This window comes from Equus asinus, chromosome 19, assembly GCF_041296235.1.
Source record: "Equus asinus isolate D_3611 breed Donkey chromosome 19, EquAss-T2T_v2, whole genome shotgun sequence".
NCBI classification, from domain to species: Eukaryota; Metazoa; Chordata; class Mammalia; order Perissodactyla; family Equidae; genus Equus; species Equus asinus.
Window position 1 is genome coordinate 9,285,959 of NC_091808.1, and position 20,662 is coordinate 9,306,620.

At 42.9% G+C, this 20,662-nt stretch overlaps 1 protein-coding gene across 10 annotated transcripts; it reads left to right on the forward strand.

The window, feature by feature from the left end:
• The first annotated feature begins 6,006 nt into the window (after positions 1-6,006).
• Positions 6,007-19,746, forward strand: LOC106844828 (nucleolin-like). Of its 10 annotated transcripts, XM_070489418.1 has the most exons (11): positions 6,074-6,588; positions 6,709-6,913; positions 10,465-10,486; positions 10,578-10,909; positions 11,270-11,455; positions 11,934-12,022; positions 12,251-12,389; positions 14,152-14,273; positions 14,447-14,554; positions 14,881-15,004; positions 17,967-19,746. In XM_070489418.1, exons 6-11 carry the CDS (start codon positions 11,968-11,970, stop codon positions 18,187-18,189), a joined length of 771 nt encoding a protein of 256 aa, XP_070345519.1. In that variant the 5' UTR covers positions 6,074-6,588; positions 6,709-6,913; positions 10,465-10,486; positions 10,578-10,909; positions 11,270-11,455; positions 11,934-11,967; the 3' UTR covers positions 18,190-19,746. The 10 variants fall into 10 exon arrangements, with proteins under 10 accessions (XP_070345523.1, XP_014717991.1, XP_044607393.1 ...); XM_070489419.1 differs by lacking the exon at positions 10,465-10,486 and having other exon boundaries at positions 6,008-6,588; positions 10,578-10,672; positions 11,270-11,404; XM_070489416.1 differs by lacking the exon at positions 10,465-10,486 and having other exon boundaries at positions 6,051-6,588; positions 10,578-10,672.
• Positions 19,747-20,662: the final 916 nt, after the last annotated feature.

Here is a 20,662-nt window from a genome sequence, read left to right on the forward strand (position 1 = left end):
CCTCCTCTTTTTGCTGAGGAAGCCTGGCCCTGAGCTAACATCCGTGCCCATCCTCCTCTACTTTTTTAATATGTGGGACGCCTACCACAGCATGGTATGCCAAGCGGTGCCATGTCTACACCCGGGATTCGAACTGGCGAACCCCGGGCCGCCGAGAAGCGGAACGTGCGAACTTAACCGCTGCTCCACCAGGCTGGCCCCTCACTCTGTCTTTAAAACTATCTTTTTCTTTTTTAAGAGGTGAGACAAGGACAGATTTAAGGAATTTGAGTCTAGAAACATATTTACATTTTTCTAACAGTCTAAACCTCTTCAGCACAAGAAAAGAACTTTAGTATGCTTCTACTGACAAAGCTGTCTCTGGAATCAGGCTGCCCTGGTTTGAATCCTGGCTCAGCTAGTAATTACCCTTAAAAGTCAGAATGGACTTAGGCCAAAGTCAGACTGGACTGAAAGGTATTGACATTTCTAAAGAAAGAATGCGCAACCTGCTTGCACACAAATAAGAGTCAGAGGCCAACGCTGACAGCAGCATCCATCTAAACATTGTCTAGGTTCCTAAATCTACAAGGTTTGCTCTGAGGATAGTAGTTACTTTCCAAGGTAAACGTCCCTTTGTGTGGCCTCTATAAATGCAACACCCCAACCCCACTCTCTTTCAAGCTTCTGCACAGGGCAGGACAATTGAGAGGTTGTTTAGGAACAGAAGCCAAGTCCCAGGTGAGGGACAGGGGGATTCAGGGAAGGCTGTACCTGGCTGGGTAAGAGCGCCCTGGCTCAGAAGAGATGGCCACAGGCTGGGGCTAGACTGGAGGGCCTGGAAGCTGCTACCGCACGCTTTGGAACATCTACACGAGTACCTGGGATCTTTTAATCTAATATTCAAGTACCTTCATGAGCTCTAAGCAATGTGGGCATCATTCCCTCGGCTAACAACTACTGAGCAGCACGTGCCAGGCACTGCACAAGGCTGGGAAGAGGGGCATACAAACATATTGGCATATAAGTGCTCTGACAGCTGGAACTCTGAGACACAGAAGAGAGGCACCTGCCTCGGTGGAGGGAAGGCTTCCAGGAGGAGGTGATGCTGCTCAAGACTCAAAGTCCTGGGAGAAGGGCTCCAGTTGGCCTCTGAGCTTTGGGCGGGGGAGGGTGGAGCATCTTTAACAACAGTTCCACCAAAACTGAATCCAGGGGAGGAGGGGGGAGACCCTAAGGGAACACGGGCTGTCAGGAGGAGGAATGGACACTGGACAGGCCAAGTGCATTGCTCTCATTCCTCGGACTTCCCCGGGCTGCCCTTCCTGGAACTTGGATTTGGAACTGTCTCCCTGTCTGTCCGCCTCCATCAGACATGCATAGGCAGGATTTCTTTTATTTCTATGTTAGTAAATCCAAAAAAAATGAAGTACACACAAGGAAAATAATTACTTCTATTCCCAACACCTACATTAACCACTGTTAACATTTTAGCAATTTGATTCCTATCATTTTCCCACACATACCCCCTCCCCCCATTAGTGAATAATAGATTGTTTTCAATCGTTTGCTTTATAAAACACTGCCTGGAACCTCTGGTAGAAGGTCGATGGTTACAACGGATGGATGAAGCTGACAACACTCAAACTATCTGATCAATTTTAACATCGCTGAAAGTGGGACAACTAGACGTTAAGCGCCTCCTAGAGGAATTCAACAGAAGTACATGGCACCAACCATGAACCCTTTCTGCAAAAAAACGGGGCCTGAATCTCAGGGAGCCTCCAGACCAACTACCAGTTTACCCGCTGGCTAGTGGCACAGCAGTTAAGTGCGCACCTTCCACTTTGGTGGCCTGGGGTTCCTCGCCTGGATCCGAGGTGCGGACATACGTACTGCTTGTCAAGCCATGCTGTGGCAGGCGTCCCACATATAAAGTAGAGGAAGATGGGCATGGATGTTAGCGTAGCGCCAGTCTTCCTCAGTGAAAAAGAGGAGGATTGGCAGTGGATGTTAGCTTGGGGCCAGTCTTCCTCAGCAAAAAGAGGATTGGTGGCAGACGTTAGCTCAGGGCTAATCTTCCTCAAACAACAACAACAACAAAACCCAACTACCAGTTTATAAGAACCCCGAGGATGGAGGAATATGTTCAAGATACCCCAAAGGTATCAGCCAAATCCAGAATAAGGACAAATGACTTGGCTTTTTCAACAATAGTATTTAGGAGAGGTTCTCTATTATAGCTTTAAAAAGATTTAAGACATGTCAACCAAATGTAATGTGGAAATTTTTGAATTCAAACAAACCAACAGTAGAAAGATATTTCTGAGACAGAAAGCTGACCGCAGACTAGCTATGAGATGCTAATCAAGGCTCATATCCTATAGAGGTACGTAACGAACGAAGTGTTTACAGGTGCAATGATGGGGTGCCTAAGATTCACATTAAAATACTCAAGCAAAAAAAAAAAAAGAAAAAAAAGGAAGGGAAAAAGGGAAAAAAGTGGGGCAGGGAATAGTTGAAAAGAAAATGGCAAAAATATTGAAGTTTGAAAGCTGGGTGATGGGTAAAAGGGGATTCATTTTTTATTCTATTTGATGTATGTTTGAAAATGTCCACAATAAATTTATTTTTTAAGTATACAATAAAGATTCACATATTTATCTCTCCATCACTGTGACTGCTTCTCTAGGTTGGTAAGTGGAATTCCTAAATGTAAGGAATGAGAATTTTAACTTTGGCAATTGCCAAATTTCTCTCCAGGTGTTTGTAATCAGCGGGTTCAGGACACACTACCCCAAAATATGGCATCTCGGCATACTGAATATTTTAAGCTAAAGGAATCTGAAAAACAGCAGGTGCAAGGACTTTCTGACCTTCAGAGACCCCTCATGTGAGTGGTGCCCTCCCTACACCCCGCAGAAAGCAACATCCTTCTCTCTGAAGACAGGGACCCCGAGAGGGAATTTGAACGAACAGGCCTGGCTGTTTCCCCCAATTTACTACATTCCGCTCATACTCCTTTTCATCCTATCACATTTTTCCACAACACTATACCCTTCATCAAACCTAAGATAAAAACACTCAGGTTTAACCACTTCTTTGGATCTTCATTTCCTTATGAAGGCTTCCACATCACATAAAATTTATATTAAATAAATTTGTACACTATTCTCATTTCTCCTTTGTTACAAGGCCCCCAACCCAGAACTTAAAGGGTAGAGGGAAAAAAGATACATATCCTCCCCCACAGTAACAATTTGCTTTTTCACCAATTTCCCCATAATCCCCAAACACTTGATTGATATTTTAATTTGTTAATGTGATGGAGAGAAAATGGTATCTTCTTGTTTTAAATTGTATTTCTCTGATGGTTGTATAGTCAAACATTTCTTCCTATCTTCATGTGCTACCTAAATGTCTTCTGAAAACTGCTTTTCACCTCCTTTGCCCATTTTTCTGTTTTTCTTTTTCTTACTGATTTGTTATTCTCTCATATTCCGGTGCTACATTTTTGTTATGTATGTTACAAATATTTCTTCCCAATTTCTTCCTTATATGTAAAATTTGTTTACAGAGACTCTTGCATCCAGAAGTTTTTGTTTGTTTTTTTAAGATTTTATTTTTCCTTCTCCCCAAAGCGCCCCCAGTACATAGCTGTATATTTTTAGTTGTGGGTCCTTCTAGTTGGTGCACGTGGGACGCCGCCTCAGTTGGTGCCATGTCCGCGCCCAGGACCGGAACCAGCAAAACCCTGGGCCGCCGAAGCAGAGTGCACGAACTTAACCACTCGGCCACGGGGCCAGCCCCGCATTGAGAAGTTTTAAATTGTAATGTGGTCAATTCTATCTAAATTCCATTTATGAATTTTTCTCTTTGTGTCTCAAGAAGGACATTCATATCCCAAGTTCTTATCACTGATTTTAATAAGAATGCTTAATTTTTGTCATCAAATGTTTACATTTTCACAGGTAAGCTTTATCTAAAACAGTTATGTTTTTCTTCCTTTAGTCTGTTAATTTGACCTGTTTCCTTATCTGGAAACATCCTTGCATTCCAGAGATAAATCCTACTTGGTATTCTTTTACTATACTGCTTGATTCAATTCACTCAACTTGCTAACATTTTATTTGAACTTCGCATCTTTGTTCTTAAGTGAAACGGGCTTTCGTTTTCTTTTGAGTTGTCCTTGATTAGTTTTCTTAAAAACCTGTAGTCTTGCAAAGTAAGTTAGGTAAAAGTATTTAGTGATGGGCTGGCCTGGTCCCACAGCGGTTAAGTGAGCATGTTCCGCTTCGGCAGCCCGGGGTTTGCTGGTTCGGATCCCGGGTGCCGGGACATGGCACCACTTGGCAAGCCATGCTGTGGCAGGCGTCCCACATATAAAGTAGAGGAAGATGGGCACGGATGTTAGCTCATGGCCAGTCTTCCTCAGCAAAAAGAGGAGGATTGGCAGCAGTTAGCTCGGGGCTAATCTTCCTAAAAAAAAACAAAAAAAAAGTATCTGGTGAGGATGTACCAAATCTAAAACACGTAGGCAAATCGTCCTTCCTAATTCTCCTTCGTTCCGGGTTTGTGACTTTATTCTGAAGCTGGGATCAGTGCAGGACCCCTTACAACCCTTCTCTGCCCCCCAAACACACAAGTATTCCAAAGTGCCCTTTTTCAATTCTCAATGTGGGGATAATTCCCAGGATTTTGATCCTACCACAAGGCCTACAAGTGCTGACGGTCATTGAAAGAGCATGTTAGAGATGGTTTAACTCAAAGAAATTAGGACACAGTTGTTGACACAAATAATCCATAACCAACCTATAAATCAAAATTGGGGTGAGTTTATTCTGAGCCAGAGTAAGGATTACAGCCCAGGAAGGCCTGAGAAGGTGTTCCAGAGAAGGGTGGGTTTCAGTACAATCTTCTATCTTTTTAGAACAAAGAGCATACATTAAACACACCCAGGGTACATTTTCAAAGAGGTATTCAGTTGCAAATTAGCAGGTCAACATGACCATGACCATCACCATGATGCCAGGAAAGGGACTAATCCTGGCGTTAGCAGTAGGGCACAAGAGGGGACGAACGCATTCTTTGTATCTTAAGAGAGTGCATTCCTTACTTTAATGGATAAGCAGATGTATAATGTATGTCTGACAGGCCATAAGTTAGGCTTTCTAGTCTAAGCCGAACCAGTTTTGAACTCAAATAGTTACCCCATATACCTCAATATGTAAAAATCTCCTGTCACCGTATTAGGGCTGCAAATCAATGGCCGGGGGACCACTTCCCCAACCTCTGTGAGCCTCGATTTCCTTAAATCTAAGACGAAACTATTAATAACGTGGAAGTCCCCAAGTTTGCTTTTAGAAGTCCATGATAAAAGGTACGAAAATCCACCCAGGACGACGCCTGGCACAAAGCAGGCATCCCCACGCCTCAGCTGTGACCATCACTACTGTCACTAGCTGCTCCCACGGCAGCTTCAGACGCGGTGGGCAGCCAGGGGCGGCCCGGGGACAAGCGGCGGACCCCGGAGTCCCACCGCCGGCTTCCGGCCTCCGCCCGCCTCGCGTGGAAACGCCTGTGCCTTTCGGTGAAACGGCGAGAGGGCTGAGAGAGACCCCATCGATCGGGTGACGTTAACGGTTAACGGATGCGAGCGCCTGGGACCCACCGGGACTCGGGAGCCCTCAATGATGGCTGTTCTTACGAACGCTGTTGGCTTTTTACGGTCACCCCCACCCGCAGGGAAGCATCAGCCGTGTGACCACCCGCCAGTCCCCCGGTATTTCAGGGTCCTGCGCCTCCTGCTCGGCCAACCTGGGGCGAACGCCGGGCTCCCCGCGCTGACCGGGTCAAGCAGACCCACGTAGCACTCATCCGCACCAGCCGAGAACAAAATGTCCGCCGTGCGCGCAGGCGCAGTACACGGGGCCCAGGCTCGAGACCCCGCCTCCAGGCTCTCGCACCGCCTACCCCCTCCCAGGGTTCGCGGCTCGGGATTGGCCCAGAGGCGGCGCGGGCTCTGATTGGTCGAGGCGGGGTCACGAGGGCGTTGTCGCCTTCTGGGGTTTGTTCCGCCGGGGTCTCAGGTCTTGGGCTGTACCCGGGAGGGCGCTCCCTGCCTGTGGGCGCCCAGGGGCCGCTGCGGGCTCCTCTGGGGCGTCCAGCCGGGGCCTGCCGCGCGCGGTGGTCCGCAGGCTCTGGGTGGGCGGGGTCCCGCGCTCACCCCAGCCTTAAAGGAGAACCTATCAGAGACGAGACTGCGGGTTAACCTGGGATGTGGTGTCCTAGGTTCCGGCTTGAGACTCCTTATTTGTGTTGTAAATGCTGATGGAGATGGAAGCTGCTCCACTTAAGCGCTGAGTTTTCAGTCTGGATAGGTCAAGACACTTGAGTTGTAGCTCCTGATTTGGTTCCCGTGTGGGGGATTTATTTTGTCCCTGTGCTTCCATTTGAGCAGTCAGTAGTGGAGCTGATTTTTTAAAACATCACAGTTATTTGAAAACGCGTGGTGAAGGGAGCAGAATGAGAGGAAAAGGGAGGAATTCCTGGACGCTTGCCTTTTTTACCTTAAGGAATTTCCATTTCTAGATCGTGGCTAAAGAGAAGGTATGGGAGCCCTGACCTACCAGCATACGCTAAAAATTATCTTCTTTTTCTATCTATTTTGATATTCGCTGGTGTGAGCAAAAGACTCCAGGTGAAAATAAAAACACGAGTTTTTTACAGATGGAAACTTACTACTGCAAATCCTGGAGGCAAAGTGTGCACGACATGGAATGTCGAAGGCCCTGTGATGTGCCTATTGATCTTGTACATTTTAAGCGGGAAAACAAATCAAGGTGCACTGAAGAAAATGAGTCTTTCCTCAAAGGAGATAGAAGATGGGGAAGATGAGATGTCAGAAGATAAGGACAATGGCAGTAGAGATGAGGTAATTATATGTACAGCGTGGAGCAGAATAATTTATTAATGTCAACCATGAAAACCCAGCGTAAAGCAGTTAAACTGCATTGCTTAATCTCAAAAGTGGTATGGTGAACATTTTCCAAGTGGACTAGTTTCACAAGCCTGCCCTAAACTTGATACTAAAATCTGACAAGGTCCTTTTGAGAAAAGGAGATTACAAACCACTCTCGTGAGCATTGATGCGAAAATTCCAAACAAAATATTACCAAATTGAATATCAGTGTTCTGTAAAAAGAATAATACATCGTGGCTAAGTGAGGTTTATTTTTGGCAAGGCAAAGATGTTTTATGTTTGAAAAGTGATACTGGTTGTCTGGAAATACTGGTTTGAAAAGAAATCTCTTGATTCTTAAAATTGCTTCCTTAAAACCCATTAGTTTGTGTGCCTGCCAAACATAGGTTTCCATGTTTATTCTTTCAACAAATATTTAGGTCCCTCCTATGTTCTGCTTTTGGCTGGGAGCCTCTGCATTGGTGTTTGAATATAGATAGGTTTAAGTTGAGTCTTAAAAAGAATTGAGGTGAATAAGTGGGTACACAGCTGATGAATACTGAATGTTTCCTATGTGTAGCCACTGTGCCTAGTAGGGTTTTATGCATTATCTCATTGGATCCTCACAGCCACCATGTCGCTAGGCACCACTTTGTAGACAGGAAAACAGATTTGACCATTAACTAACATGCTCATGGTTTCACAGTTAATAAGTGACGCCTGGAATTATACGTGGTTCTGCCGAATCTGAAGCTCTGACTTTTCCCCAGTTCGTTTCTCGATCTTCCCTCCAGGAACTCGTTTTGGGAGGCAGACAGCCTGTATTTGCCTACTTTGAGCAGCTAGTTGTATAGTAGAAACTTTCCTCAACCCTGTTCAATCTAGTCATTGTATCAATGGAAAGTAAAAGTGGGGAATCCTAAAAATATGCATACATAGCTTTTGATTTTAATTTAAAACGTGTTGAATATGTATTTATTTGCCATTCTTTTGATGTGGGACTAAGGCTTTGTCTTTGGGTTCATTGTTCGAGTAGCTTATGTTCTCTATATAAAGTGCCCCCATGGTGCATCTTCTGCTTTTTACAGTTTGTTTCTTTAAAGCAAAACAAAACTTCAAAAAACCGAGTAAAGCAATTTGAATACAGACTCCTACATTTTTAGAATGTTTTCCATTCTTTCGTGGTTGCTCACCCACACCTAATTTGACTGACGTTTTTTAAGCTTTATTAAGTATGTCCAAAGCATTCAACTTTGTTTGCATAGATTCAGTAACTTACTTTTTGCATGAATTTGATTGGTTTATGTGATGTTTATTATGTAATTGAAACTGCAAATACAAGGGTCACATACAGGTTTGCGAACAAACACTACTAGTGATTATTAAGGATACAGTTGAACTCATGGAACAGAAACGCCCAGGTGCCCTAGGAGTGCCACACAGCAGCCCACTAGCCACATATGCTTGACGTTTCGTGGGCATCAAGTTAGTAAGTCCTATTTGAAATTGAGCCTGTCATTTAATCCAGCCACAGACATAGTTTAGTACAACATGGTTAAGTAGGCATAGTTAAGAGAGCATCTACTGAGCTATGATAGTCACAATACACTGCATAAGCTGTCTATACTAGTCAGAGCCAGAACATTCTTGGTGAGTGCAGCTTTTGTTTTGGAACCCAGACTGCATTAGCTTGGAGGAAAATACGAATAGTCACATTATATTTTCCTTAGGCTGATAGGCATGTGATATGATTCTAGACTGTTCACGCTGGTAACTCTCAGCCATTCCTCTTTAAAGATTTTATTTTTCCTTTTTCTCCCCAAAGCTCCCCGGTACATAGTTGTGTATATATATATATTTTTTAGTTGTGGGTCCTTCTAGTTGTGGCATGTGGGGCACCGCCTCAGCATGGCTTGATGAGCGGTGCCATGTCCACACCCTGGATCCAAACCAGCGAAACCCTGGGCCGCCAAAGCGGAGTGCGTGAACTTAACCACTCAGCCACGGGGCTGGCCCCAGCCATTCCTCTTTAAAATGTGGTTCCTACGATGGTTTATTCTGGTATATAGTGGTATTATCACAGTTAGATTAACTTTTAGGGTAACCACACCCTAATGTTGGCTTACTGAAATGATTTAATTCAAACTCTAGTCTCTCACATGCCTTGTTGCTCCCATGTCATTCCCATGCTAGATGAACTGGTCCCTCATCCGTTTGCCTATAAATTTTGTTCACGGTCAGTAACACTAATCACATCATATTATCGTTACTTATGTCTTCCTGTGATGTGAGTTGAGATATATATATATATATATATATATATATATATATATATATATACACCAGTTGTGTTTATTTGCTAGGGTTGGCATAATACAATATCACTCTGAGTGGCTGAAACAACAGAAATTTATTTTCTCCTAATTCTGGAGGCTAGAAGACAAAGATCAAATTGTTGGCAGGTCTGGATTCTTCTGAGGCCTTTCTCCTTGGCTTGATGATGTCTGCCTTCCTGCTGTGTCTTCCCACGGTCATTCATCATTTCTTCATTTTGTCCTTTTGTATGTGGTGAGACTTCATTCAGTGTTCTGCTAAAATTGTCATCTTCAGTTGTTTAGTTTTATAATACCATGCCCAGTTATTAGTAGCTATAGGATGGTTCTAATTAGGAAGCATGTGGTCCAACCATTGGGCTTGGCTCTCATTCCTGTCTCTGCCCCAGTTGCCTGTCTCCTTTGGTGTGTTACTTGTATGCTGAGAGTTGGGACACTAAAGGCATGCAGAGCCACCTAAATAGTAGTTGACTTGGTGTATTTTCCTAGGGCGGTGGCTTTTATACTTTTATTTTTATTTATTTATTTATTTATTTTTCTGCTTTATCTTCCCAAACCCCCCGTACATAGTTGTATATCTTAGTTGCTGGTCCTTCTAGTTGTGGGATATGGGACGCCACCTCAACGTGGCCTGACGAGGGGTGCCATGTCCACACCCAGGATCCGAACCCTGGGCCGCCGCAGTGGAGCACGTGAACTTAACCACTCGGCCACGGAGCCAGCCCCCTATTTTTTTATTTATTTATTTTTTGTGAGGAAGATTGTTGCTGAGCTGACATCTATGCCCATCTTCCTCTATTTTATGTGGGATGCTGCCACAACATGGCTTGATGAGTGGTGCTAGGTCCTTGTTTGGGATCTGAACCTGCGAACCCCGGGCAGCTGAAGTGGAGCGTATGAACTTAACCACTATGCCACCGGGCCGGCCCCTTCCCTGTAAAGTTCGTGATTTGATAATTCCAGTGAAATCCAAGAATTTTATTTTTTTTCTTTTTTGTTTAGACAAGCATGCCAGATAATTCTGGCACTGGGACCTCTTTTACTCTAAAGTGAGGAATTTGTTCTAGAGAACTCAACATAGATGTTGACATATGTACCTGACCAAATCTTGCACTTGCTGACTGTACAATGTGATTGTAACCTCATGGGCGTAGGGGAGATGTCATTTCATTGTTGCCCTTTTTCCTCCAGGTTGTCATCCCTCAGAAGAACGGTAGGAAGGTTACTACTGCTCCAGGAAATAAAGTAGGGGGGAAAAAGTCACTGGGTCCCATGTTTACTGAGGAATTAATATCACACTGCAGGAAGGGAGCCACATGGACCAAGCTGCCAAAAGATAGGAGGAGTGCCAAGCTAGACAACCGTGAAAAGAGAACTGAGAACTCTGAGGAGGATGAAGGTAAGACCAGTGGGTTGGACCAGTGAAGGTAAAGAATCCTCTCCTGGGGGTGTTCCTGGCTAGCGGCTGTAAGATCTCAAAGGCCAGCGCTGCATGCCATTCCACATGGCTCTTGGAGGGGTTTTAGAAAAGTGCCGCCCTTCTGAAAGTTGCCTTGGCAATCCCTGGCTGATTCTTCGGGCCTGGCTCCATGGGGTGAAGAGGCTCAGTGGACATTGGACCTTTGCTGTGCACATGGTGAGAATCAGAGTTTTCTCCTTGAATGTTACACATTGTTTCTATCTTTGTGCTTATGAGCCAAGCAGGTTCATTTCTCTCAAACTTTCATTCTCAGTGATTTTTTTTTGTCTTGGTGGAATCTGTATAACATTTTAAATGATATTGCTTCCAAAGCGGTAATTCTTACTATTTTTATTAAAATACAATAGCAGTACATTTTAAATCATTTCAAAATAAAGTTAAAATAGCAGTGAAATTTTTTTCTTAGATTTGTGTACATAGTCAGGTTTGTGAGCAGTTTATCTGAAAGAACGATTTGTCGTTCTTATTCTTAACAAGTCTGTGTGGCAGGACTTGATTAGGTGGCTTTTCATTTAGATTCTGAAAAAGAAGCCTTGTATTCTACGTGGGCCAAAGGGAGAAGAGCCCTTCCTGTAGGGGTGGAGGAAGATGAGCAGGACGATGACAATGACGATGACGAGGACAAAGGCTGTGAGGAAGAGGAGGAGGAAGGTCAGAACGACCTAAATCAGGTCGGGCAAGAGGTGGCCAGTGTCCAGGAGTGTGAGTTTTTCGGGCAGCCCTTGGGCAAGGACTGTTGCATTTCTTTGATGAACTTGAAGAACTTTCTAATTAATTTATAAATGCCTTTAAAAGTTCTCTGACCAGACCTCACCCATGTATCTCACGCAGAATAGGCATAGTGTAGGTATGATATTTGTGGATAGAGTAGAAGCTTCCAGTTTACCCATTAGTGCTACAGACAGATCATTAAAAATAGAGTATTCTGGGGGCTGGCCCCGTGGCCGAGTGGCTAAGTTCGCGCGCTCTGCTGCAGGCGGCCCAGTGTTTCGTCAGTTCGAATCCTGGGCGCGGACATGGCACTGCTCATTGAACCACGCTGAGGCAGCGTCCCACGTGCCACAACTAGAAGGACCCACAACGGAGAATATACAACTATGTACCGGGGGACTTTGGGGAGAAAAAGGAAAAAAATAAAATCTTTAAAAAAAAAATAGAGTATTCTGGCTTTTTCCCACAGAACCTATGAAAAAAAAACACCTGATAAATGGAAGATGGAAATGGCCAAACAGAAGGCTCCCCCTGACACCGCAAAACAGAAATTAGAAGGTAACTTCTTTGCTATGTTTTAAGGCATAAGAGACACACGGAGAATTTCAGATTGGCAGAAATTAAATCTCTCTTCACCCAAATGATGAACAAGGGGATATTTATTGCAGCTTGGGGTTATGGTATTCCAGAGTCTTTCATGGAATTTTCTTTTAGCATCATTCTTTCTGAACTATTTACATATATAGTTTTTCTCTCTCTTTTTTTTTTTACCTTTTTGTATGGCAGCTAAACCACCTGTAACTTTCAGACTGTTTGTGGGAAACCTGAATTTCAACAAAATGGCTACTGAGCTAAAAACTGGTCTCAGTGAATTTTTTGCTAAAAATGATCTCGCAGTTGTTGGTGTCAGAGTTGGCTTGTCCAGGTAAATGCCGATAAATTAAGAATGTTTTTACGAGTTTATCAGCCCAGTGGTTGTTAGTCCTGGGGGATGTAGGAGTTCCGGTGGCTTCCTGTTTGATTGTGAGGTACTAGCCTGCTGTCTCGTCAGAGCCTTTGGTACCTGCTCTTCACCTTTTGGTGGGATTTTAACTGTCTCATGCAGTTCAGAATCAGTATTTAAAATCCTTCAGTGGCTCAGGTTTAGTAAATCCATTATATTAAACTTTGCTACCCCATTTTTCCAACCAAATTAAAATAATCCCAAGATCTTCTAAGTCTTTACAGAAACCAATTTTCATGATTTTCCAACTGTGAGCAACATTATTTGCCTAGAATCATTTTAAACTAAGTCACAGATTTAATCACAAAACCCCTAGCTTTGGAAGCAAATATAGTTCTGTGTGAGTTCTGCTTTTTTGCTGATTTGAATTTCATCCTTTCTTTCTTCTTTCACATCAGAAGCATATGTCTTGGGTGTGAGCACGTCTATTTTTATAGTACTCAGAATTTCTTATGTAAAAACAAAAAGATAATAGTAAACATTCATTGATCACTCACCGTTCCAGGCATTGTTCTTAGTTCCATGTTTATATTAACTCATTGAATCCATAAGACCATCTTCGGTGGTAACTATTGTCATCATCCTCATTTTACAAAGGAGGAAACTGAGGCACAGAGAAGTTAAGTAACATGCCCAGTATCACACAGTTAGAAAGTGGAAAAAAAGAAAGGAAATGGCAGACCCAGGATTTGGGCCCAGCACTCTGGCTCCAGAGCCTATGCCACAACTTTTGTTACCTTCCTCTTCTTAAAGTTTTTGTTAACTATATTTTGAAATATTGTTGCCTTTGCAGTAAATAAGGATTCCTTTTGCATTAAAAAGAATTCTTACAGTAATAGCCCTTGGGTTTGCTAACACATTCCGTAGTCTATACATTTTGTTCCAATTCACAAATGCAGATGGCTGTTTCTCTCTTTTTTTTTTTTTTGAGGAAGATTAACCCTGAGCTAACTGCTGCCAATCCTCCTCTTTTTGCTGAGGAAGACTGGCCCTGAGTTAACATCCGTGCCCATCTTCCTCCATTTTATATGTGGGACACCTACCACAGCATGGCTTGCCAAGCTATGCCATGTCCGCACCCGGGATCCGAACCGGCGAACCCCGGGCCGCCAAAGTGGAACGTGAGCACTTAACCACTGTGCCACGGGGCTGGCCCCAGATGGCTGTTTCTTAAAACAAAAATTCAGAAACTTGTAGCTTCTTTTTTCTGTAGCTTTTGGTTAAATTTTGTCAGTTGTTAAGCAGAAAAAAATGAAGACTTCAACAGGTGAATTTGCACTGATTCTCAGTCCTTGCTCTAGAACAGAGTTTCTTCACTTCAGCACTATTGACATTTTGGGCTGGATAATTCTTTGTTGCGGGGAGCTGTACAGTTCATTGTAGGCCGTTTAGCACTATCCCTGGGTTCTACCCACTGGATACTCCCCACACACTGGACACTCCCCAGGTGTGACAGCCAAAAATGTCTCCAGACATCAAACTCCCCCCCAGGCCAGGACCCCTGCTCTCTGTTACTTCCTGGCACTGGTATTGGCGGTTGGTGGAGCCTTGATTTTGATGTAAATTTGGCAGGTGCCTTTGACTCATTGCTAATTTCCACTTACATCCAGTCTGATTAGCCAGCCAGCAGGCATGTGCCTCTTGATCGTACCCGTCCTTTTTCTCCTTTCTTCTACATCTGTAGATTTGGTTATGTGAATTTTAAATCTGCTGACGACCAGGAAAAAGCCTTGGAACTTAGAGATACAAAGGTCCTTGGGTATGAAATGAAATTGAAGAAACCAAAGGAAAAGGAAAGAAAGAAAGGTATGCAAACAAGGTAATTTGTTCGTAGATACCTCTGTATCTAGAAGGCTCTGGGTCAGGCGGGAATTCGTATCATATTGTTTTTTATCCAAAAGGGTAGATACTCCTCACTGACCAACAGGTCACCTGCTTCTACAGCACAGACTTTATCTGCCTGTCCTTCTCCATCCCAGGGTTCTCTCCAGGACTCATTCCCTGGCTACTTGTGTCCCATCCATGGAGTCTCAGCTTACAGGTCACTTCCTCGGATCAGGAGAATCTTCCTTTACCCCCAGACTGGGGTAAGTCTTCTCTATGACGTGTTCTCATTTCCCCTTTTACTTTTCCTTCCTGGCACTTCCGCAGTTTGTAATTAGGTGACTGTTTACTCTCCTTTTCCCCCAACAACACCACCTTCCTGAGAGCAGAGGCCAGGTCTCTGTTTTCACAGCCAGCGTGTAGCACAGGTCCTCGCCCAGAGTATGTGTTCAAATATTTGCTAAATGAAAGAATACGTATTGTTGTTTCAGTCTCCAGCTCTTTGAGAAGTATTTTTTCTCCCTTAGAAAACTCTGGATCCTTATGGGATCTAAACTCAGACTAACAATATTCTTTTGTGTTTATGCAGATCGAGATGCCAGAACGCTTCTGATCAAGAACCTGCCTGACAAAGTCACTCAGCATGAATTAAAAGAAGCTTTTGAGGATGCTTTTCAAATCAGATTGGTGAGCAAGGATGGCATGAGGGAAAGGTATGTTTTGTACCTTGTACTGAAAAAAAATACACGTCTACTGGATTTAAACATAACAGAATTCCATTACATTCTCCCAAATTACTTACGCCTGGTTTTAGAGAAGGAAAGAGTGGTTAGTCAACCTTTCTACTAACAGGCATAAGAGCTGAAGGTGGCATCATAAATGGACAGCCAAAAGCTTCTAGAAAACCTGGTGTCATAGAGAAATGAAGATTTGTTCTGCAACTATAAGATTGAAGGTTGGAAGAATTCGGTCATAGGTTATCTTCATTCCTCTCAAGGGCTGACTGCCTCCAGTAAAATAACACACTTGGCGACTTGCCCGGACAGGTACCAAAACAGGACGTTGAATTCGTCTGTTAGAATTATGTTGTGACCAACTAATGACCATCACTGTGTCTCTGGGCTCTGGTAGCATAAAAGGATGAATATGGTGACATTAGGGTGGACTGGAATGTATTTTGAAGGGATTCTCACTGAGGTAAAAATTGAATATCGGGTAACAGATATATTTGAGCTAAATTTGTTGGTGTTGGTAAACTCTAAAATAATCCATACCAGTATATTCTGATGAATATAATCTCTAGAAAAGAGTCCTGCAGATTTAGAAAACAAGTCTGAGAGGATAAATCCCAAATCGTTAGCAGTGTTTACTGTGGGGAGAGTTGGGGGCGCTCCGCCATGCTTGCAGTCAGCAACACTGGAAAACGACAAAACAAAAATTCCTGCCAAAGCTATATGATTTCTCGAACTTCACTCACTTGTTTTAATTAGACACACTTAACTCTTTAGAATCATCCCTTTAATGAAGAATTATTGCCAAGGGGAAATAGGAGAAGCCAAAGAATCCATGACCATATGAAATGGAGCATAGTACCTATGTCAGAAATGCACGCAGTGCATTATCTTCGAGAATATTCTTACTCAGCTTCTTACTCCATGTCATTCACCAAAGTTAATTACAGGTTCATGAATGATTACATGGAAACTATGAAACCATGAAGTACTAGGGGAAGACATGGAGAATGTTTTTGTTTGTTTTTAATAATCTGCAAGAGGGGAGGGCCTTTCTAAGTGTGACACGAACCCCAAAGGAAAAAGCAGATAAATTTGACTGCATAAATATACAATATTTCTACGTGGGAAAAAAATATCTCCATTGGGCTGGCCGGTGGCCAAGTGGTTAAGTTTGCACGCTCTGCTTCGGTGGCCCAGGTTTCACTGGTTCGGATCCTGGGCGCAGACATGGCATCACGCATCAGGCCATGCTGAGGCGGCATCCCACATGCCACAGCTAGAAGGACCCACAACTAAAATATACAACTATGTACTGGGGGGGTTGGGGGAGAAAAAGCAGGAAAAAAAGAAAGATTGGCAACGGTAGTTCAGGTGCCAATCTTAAAAAAAAAAAATCCCCATAAACAAAGTCAAAAGACAAGTGGCAAACCAGGAAAAAGTATTTGTAATTCATATCAAGACCAAGGGCTAATTTTGCTGATGTATGAAGTGTGCCTGACAATCACTAAGAAAAAGACCAATAACCCAGTAAAAATATAGGCAGATTACAGACAGGTCTCAGAAAAGAAATTTTCTTTTAAAGAAAGGAGAGGATGGTCACCCTCACTTATAATAAAAGAGTTATAAATTAAAACTACACCAAGATGTAACTTTTTACCTCTCAGATGTTCACCGATCAAAAAATTTATTACCATGGTATTGGAGAGGGTGTGGAGAAACTGGCATGCTTGTATTTTGTTGGTAGAGGTGAAACTGGTGAAGTCAATATGAAGATTAGTTACCTAGTAGTATCTGTGAGAGTTCTAATTGTATATACCATTTTATCCTGCAGTTCCACTCCTAAGACTTTATCCTGCAGACAGGTGTGAAATAATGTATTACCAAGTTGTTTGATGCAGAATTAAAATTGACCTGAATATCTATCAATAGGAAACTGGTTAAAATCTTCCAGTAGATCCATAAGATATTATACTATGCAGTTGTAAAAAGAAATGAAACAGCATTTTGTGTACTGATGGGAAATAATCTGTAGTATACATTATTAAGGGAAAAAGGCAAAGTATAGAATAGTGTATATAGTATTCTACTTTTTATGTAAAAATATAATGGAGGACACACCATATAAAAAAAAAATGAACTCAAAATGAATCAAAGACCCAAACATAAGGGCTAAACCATAAAACTTAGAAGAAAACATAGGAGTAAATCTTTGTGATCTTGGGTTAGGGTGTTGCACAGCGATAAAAGAGAAGATGGAAAAGTTGGACTTCATCAAAATTAAAGATGTTTCTACCCTAAAGGACACTATCAAAAAAGTTAACGGAAACTACAGACTGGGAGAAAATATTGCAAATCATATATTTGATAAGGGACTTGTATTAAAAATACATAAAGAACTCTTAACAACTCAATAATAAAAAGTCAACACAATTGAAAAACGGGTAAAGGGGGCTGGCCCTGTAGCCGAGTGGTTAAGTTCGCGCACTCCCGCTGCAGGCGGCCCAGTGTTTCGTTGGTTCGAATCCTGGGCGCGGACATGGCACTGCTCATCAAACCACGCTGAGGCGGCGTCCCACATGCCCCAACTAGGACCCACAACGAAGAATATACAACTATGTACTGGGGGGCTTTGGGGAGAAAAAGGAAAAAAAAAATCTTTAAAAAACGGGTAAAGGATTTTAATGGACCATTTTCCAAACAAGGTATGCTAATGGTCAATAAACACATGAAAAGATTCTCAACATTAGTCATTAGGGAAATGCAAATCAAAACCATGATGTGAAGGGTAGAAACTGGGCAAAAGGAAGACTTCACTATATCCTTTTCTACCTTTTGCATTTTGAACCGTGTATGTGTATTACTAATTCAAAAGACAGATAAATAAAAGTACTAAGTGTCGACGGTTTTCCTTTTCTCCCCCGCCCTCTCCCCACAATTGCAGGATCGCCTATATTGATTCCCACTCACAAGTGGGCTGCAGAGAGAGCCTTGGCAAAGAAGCAAGGAAGAGAGATCGGTGGGCTTGCCATAGTTGGACCGTGCTGGAGAGAAAAGCCAAGGCCAAGAAGATAGACAGTACAGCCCCTGGAGAGGTGAGGGATGCTAGCATCCTGTGGATGGAGACTCTCCAGGGTTGGCAGTGGCATTCCCTGGGGACGGGCTAGGATGAGGTTGGGGGCAGTTGGCACTTTTAAATACAACTTCTACCTGGATCAAAAATGTGTTATCTGCATACTTATATCAGACTAATGAGTATTGTCCTAGTTAACTGTAACCTTGATGTCTGTAAAAGAAATGGCACTTTGAGATACATTGGTTTAGTTCCCCGTTTTGGGTACCCTCTAGGATTCTGTTTGAACAACCTCTTAAACCTGTGGTTTCAGGATTAGATATCTAATTTGTTATCGAGTAGAGTTTTTGTCGGGTTTAAACCAGAGACCTCAAACCAGTGTCCCTAATCTGATGGGTAGATGTGGTGGCTTGTACAGTATTTACAGAAAAAAACTATAGCAGCCGGCCCAGTGGCGCAGCAGTTAAGGTCACATGTTCCACTTCAGTGGCCCGGGGTTCACTGGTTCGGATCCCGGGTGCAGGCCTGTGCACCCTTTGTCAAGCCATGCTGTGGCAGGCGTCCCACATATAAAAAAAGACAGGGGGGCCAACCTGGTGGCACAGCAGTTAAGTTCACACTTTCCACTTGGGCAGCCCGAGGTTCACCAGGTTGGATCCTGGGTGCGGACCTGCGCACTGCCTGTCAAGCCATGCTGTGGCAGGTGTCCCACATATAAAGTAGAGGAAGATGGGCATGGATGTTAGCTCAGGGCCAGTCTTCCTCAGCAGAAAGAGGAGGATTGGCAGCAGATGTTAGTTCAGGGCTGATCTTCCTCAAAAAAAACAAAAAAGAAAAATGAAAAAAAATATATATATATAAATTAAAAAGTAGAGGAAGATCGGCATGGATGTTAACTCAGGGCCAGTCTTCCTCAGCAAAAAAAGAGGAGGATTGGCAGCAGATGTTAGCTCAGGGCTAATCTTCCTCCCCCCCCCAAAAAAAAATCACCTGGAAAGAAACTATAGAATTTAGTATGAATATTTTTAAAAATCAAGAAATTTCACATAAAAATGTGGATCTCCAGCCTTTTTGGCTACATCAGAGAATCTGGCGGCCCTGGGGCTGCTTTCCTACATGTCCGTAGTCCCCTGGAGAGGTGACTAAGCTAAGGGCTGCTTCCCCTTAGCTGTGGCATTTGCTCTGTTTCCTACAACCTCTGCCATTCCTGAAATTCTCCCCAGCTCTGAAGGAGTGAACATCACATCTACCCACTGAAAAAAATAGAATTAATAATATGTTTTACTTACGAAGTAGTCCTTTTTTTCTGTTAGTAAAGATAACATTTTAATATTTCTTATGCATTTGTCTCTTTCAAAAGTGGGGAAACGAAAGCTAGAACAGGAAAGCCACACGTTTCAAGAAAAATGGGAGCGAGCTTATTTCTTTGTGGAGGTAAAGAATGTTCCTACATGTTTAATATGCAAACAAAGTCTGTCTGTGTCGAAAGAATATAACCTAAGAGGCCATTATGAAACAAACCATAGTAGCAACCATGATGTCTGTACACAAAAGATGCGTGATAAAAAGCTTAACGAACTGAAAAAAAAGACTGAAATTTCAACATGATTTGCTTTTGAATGTGAATAAAGTAAGTGATGCTGCCATGAAATGTAGTTATGTATTAAGTAAGAAAATTGCCCGGGCATCCAAACCTTTGACAGATGGTGAGGTTATAAAGGAATGTCTGTTGAGTGCTGCAGAAATTATGTACCCCGAACAGAGACCAGCATTTGCCAACATAAGACTAAGTGGGAACATTGTTGGGCAGCACGTTGACAATGTGACTGAGAACTTACAGGACAAGTTGCAAGAGAAAGCGAAATCATTGGTGGCTTTCTCTCTCGCAGCTCACGAAAGCGCCGATATAAATCATGCCCCTCAGTTAGCTGTATTTATTCGTGGTGTTGATGAAACTTTCGATGTGACTGAAGAACTTTTGGACGTGGTACCCATGACAAGCACAACATCAGGAAATGAGTTATTTTTATGTGTTGAGAAAAGTCTTAAAAAATTTAATGTAGACTGGTCAAAATTAGTAAGTGTTAGCACAGATGGTAACTCTGCGATGGTTGGTGTTAAACAACGTGTTACAAGACTTCAATCGAAAGTGTCAGGGCTTTGCAAAGACGCAGAACTGAAGTCTGTGCACGGCCTCGTTCCCCAGGAATCATTTTGTGCTAACAAGTTAAAAATGGATCATGTCATGGGCATAGTCATTTCCACCATAACCTGGATGCGTTCCCATGGCTCGAACCCCAGAAAGTTCAGTGCTTTGTTTAATGAGTTGGATACACAATATGGAAGCCTGCTCTGCTCCATGGAAGCTAAGTGGCTGAGTTGTGGTGTGGTGCTCAGGCAGGTTTTTGAACTGTTGGAAGAAATTGACTTTCTCATGTCTTCCAAAGGAAAATCCGTGCCTCAGCTTACTAGCAAAGATTGGGTCAAAGACTTGGCCTTTTTGGTTGACATTATGACTTATCTAAACACATTGGATATTTCTCTGCAAGGGCGTTCACAAGTAGTTA

Coding starts and splice junctions, on each gene's coding strand:
- LOC106844828 (XM_070489415.1), top strand. CDS start 11,968: ATGGAAATGGCCAAACAGAAGGCTCCCCCTGACACCGCAAAACAGAAA. Junction 12,390..14,151: donor GTCAGAGTTGGCTTGTCCAG/GTAAATGCCGAT, acceptor CTACATCTGTAG/ATTTGGTTATGTGAATTTTA. Junction 14,274..14,446: donor GGAAAAGGAAAGAAAGAAAG/GTATGCAAACAA, acceptor TCTCCATCCCAG/GGTTCTCTCCAGGACTCATT.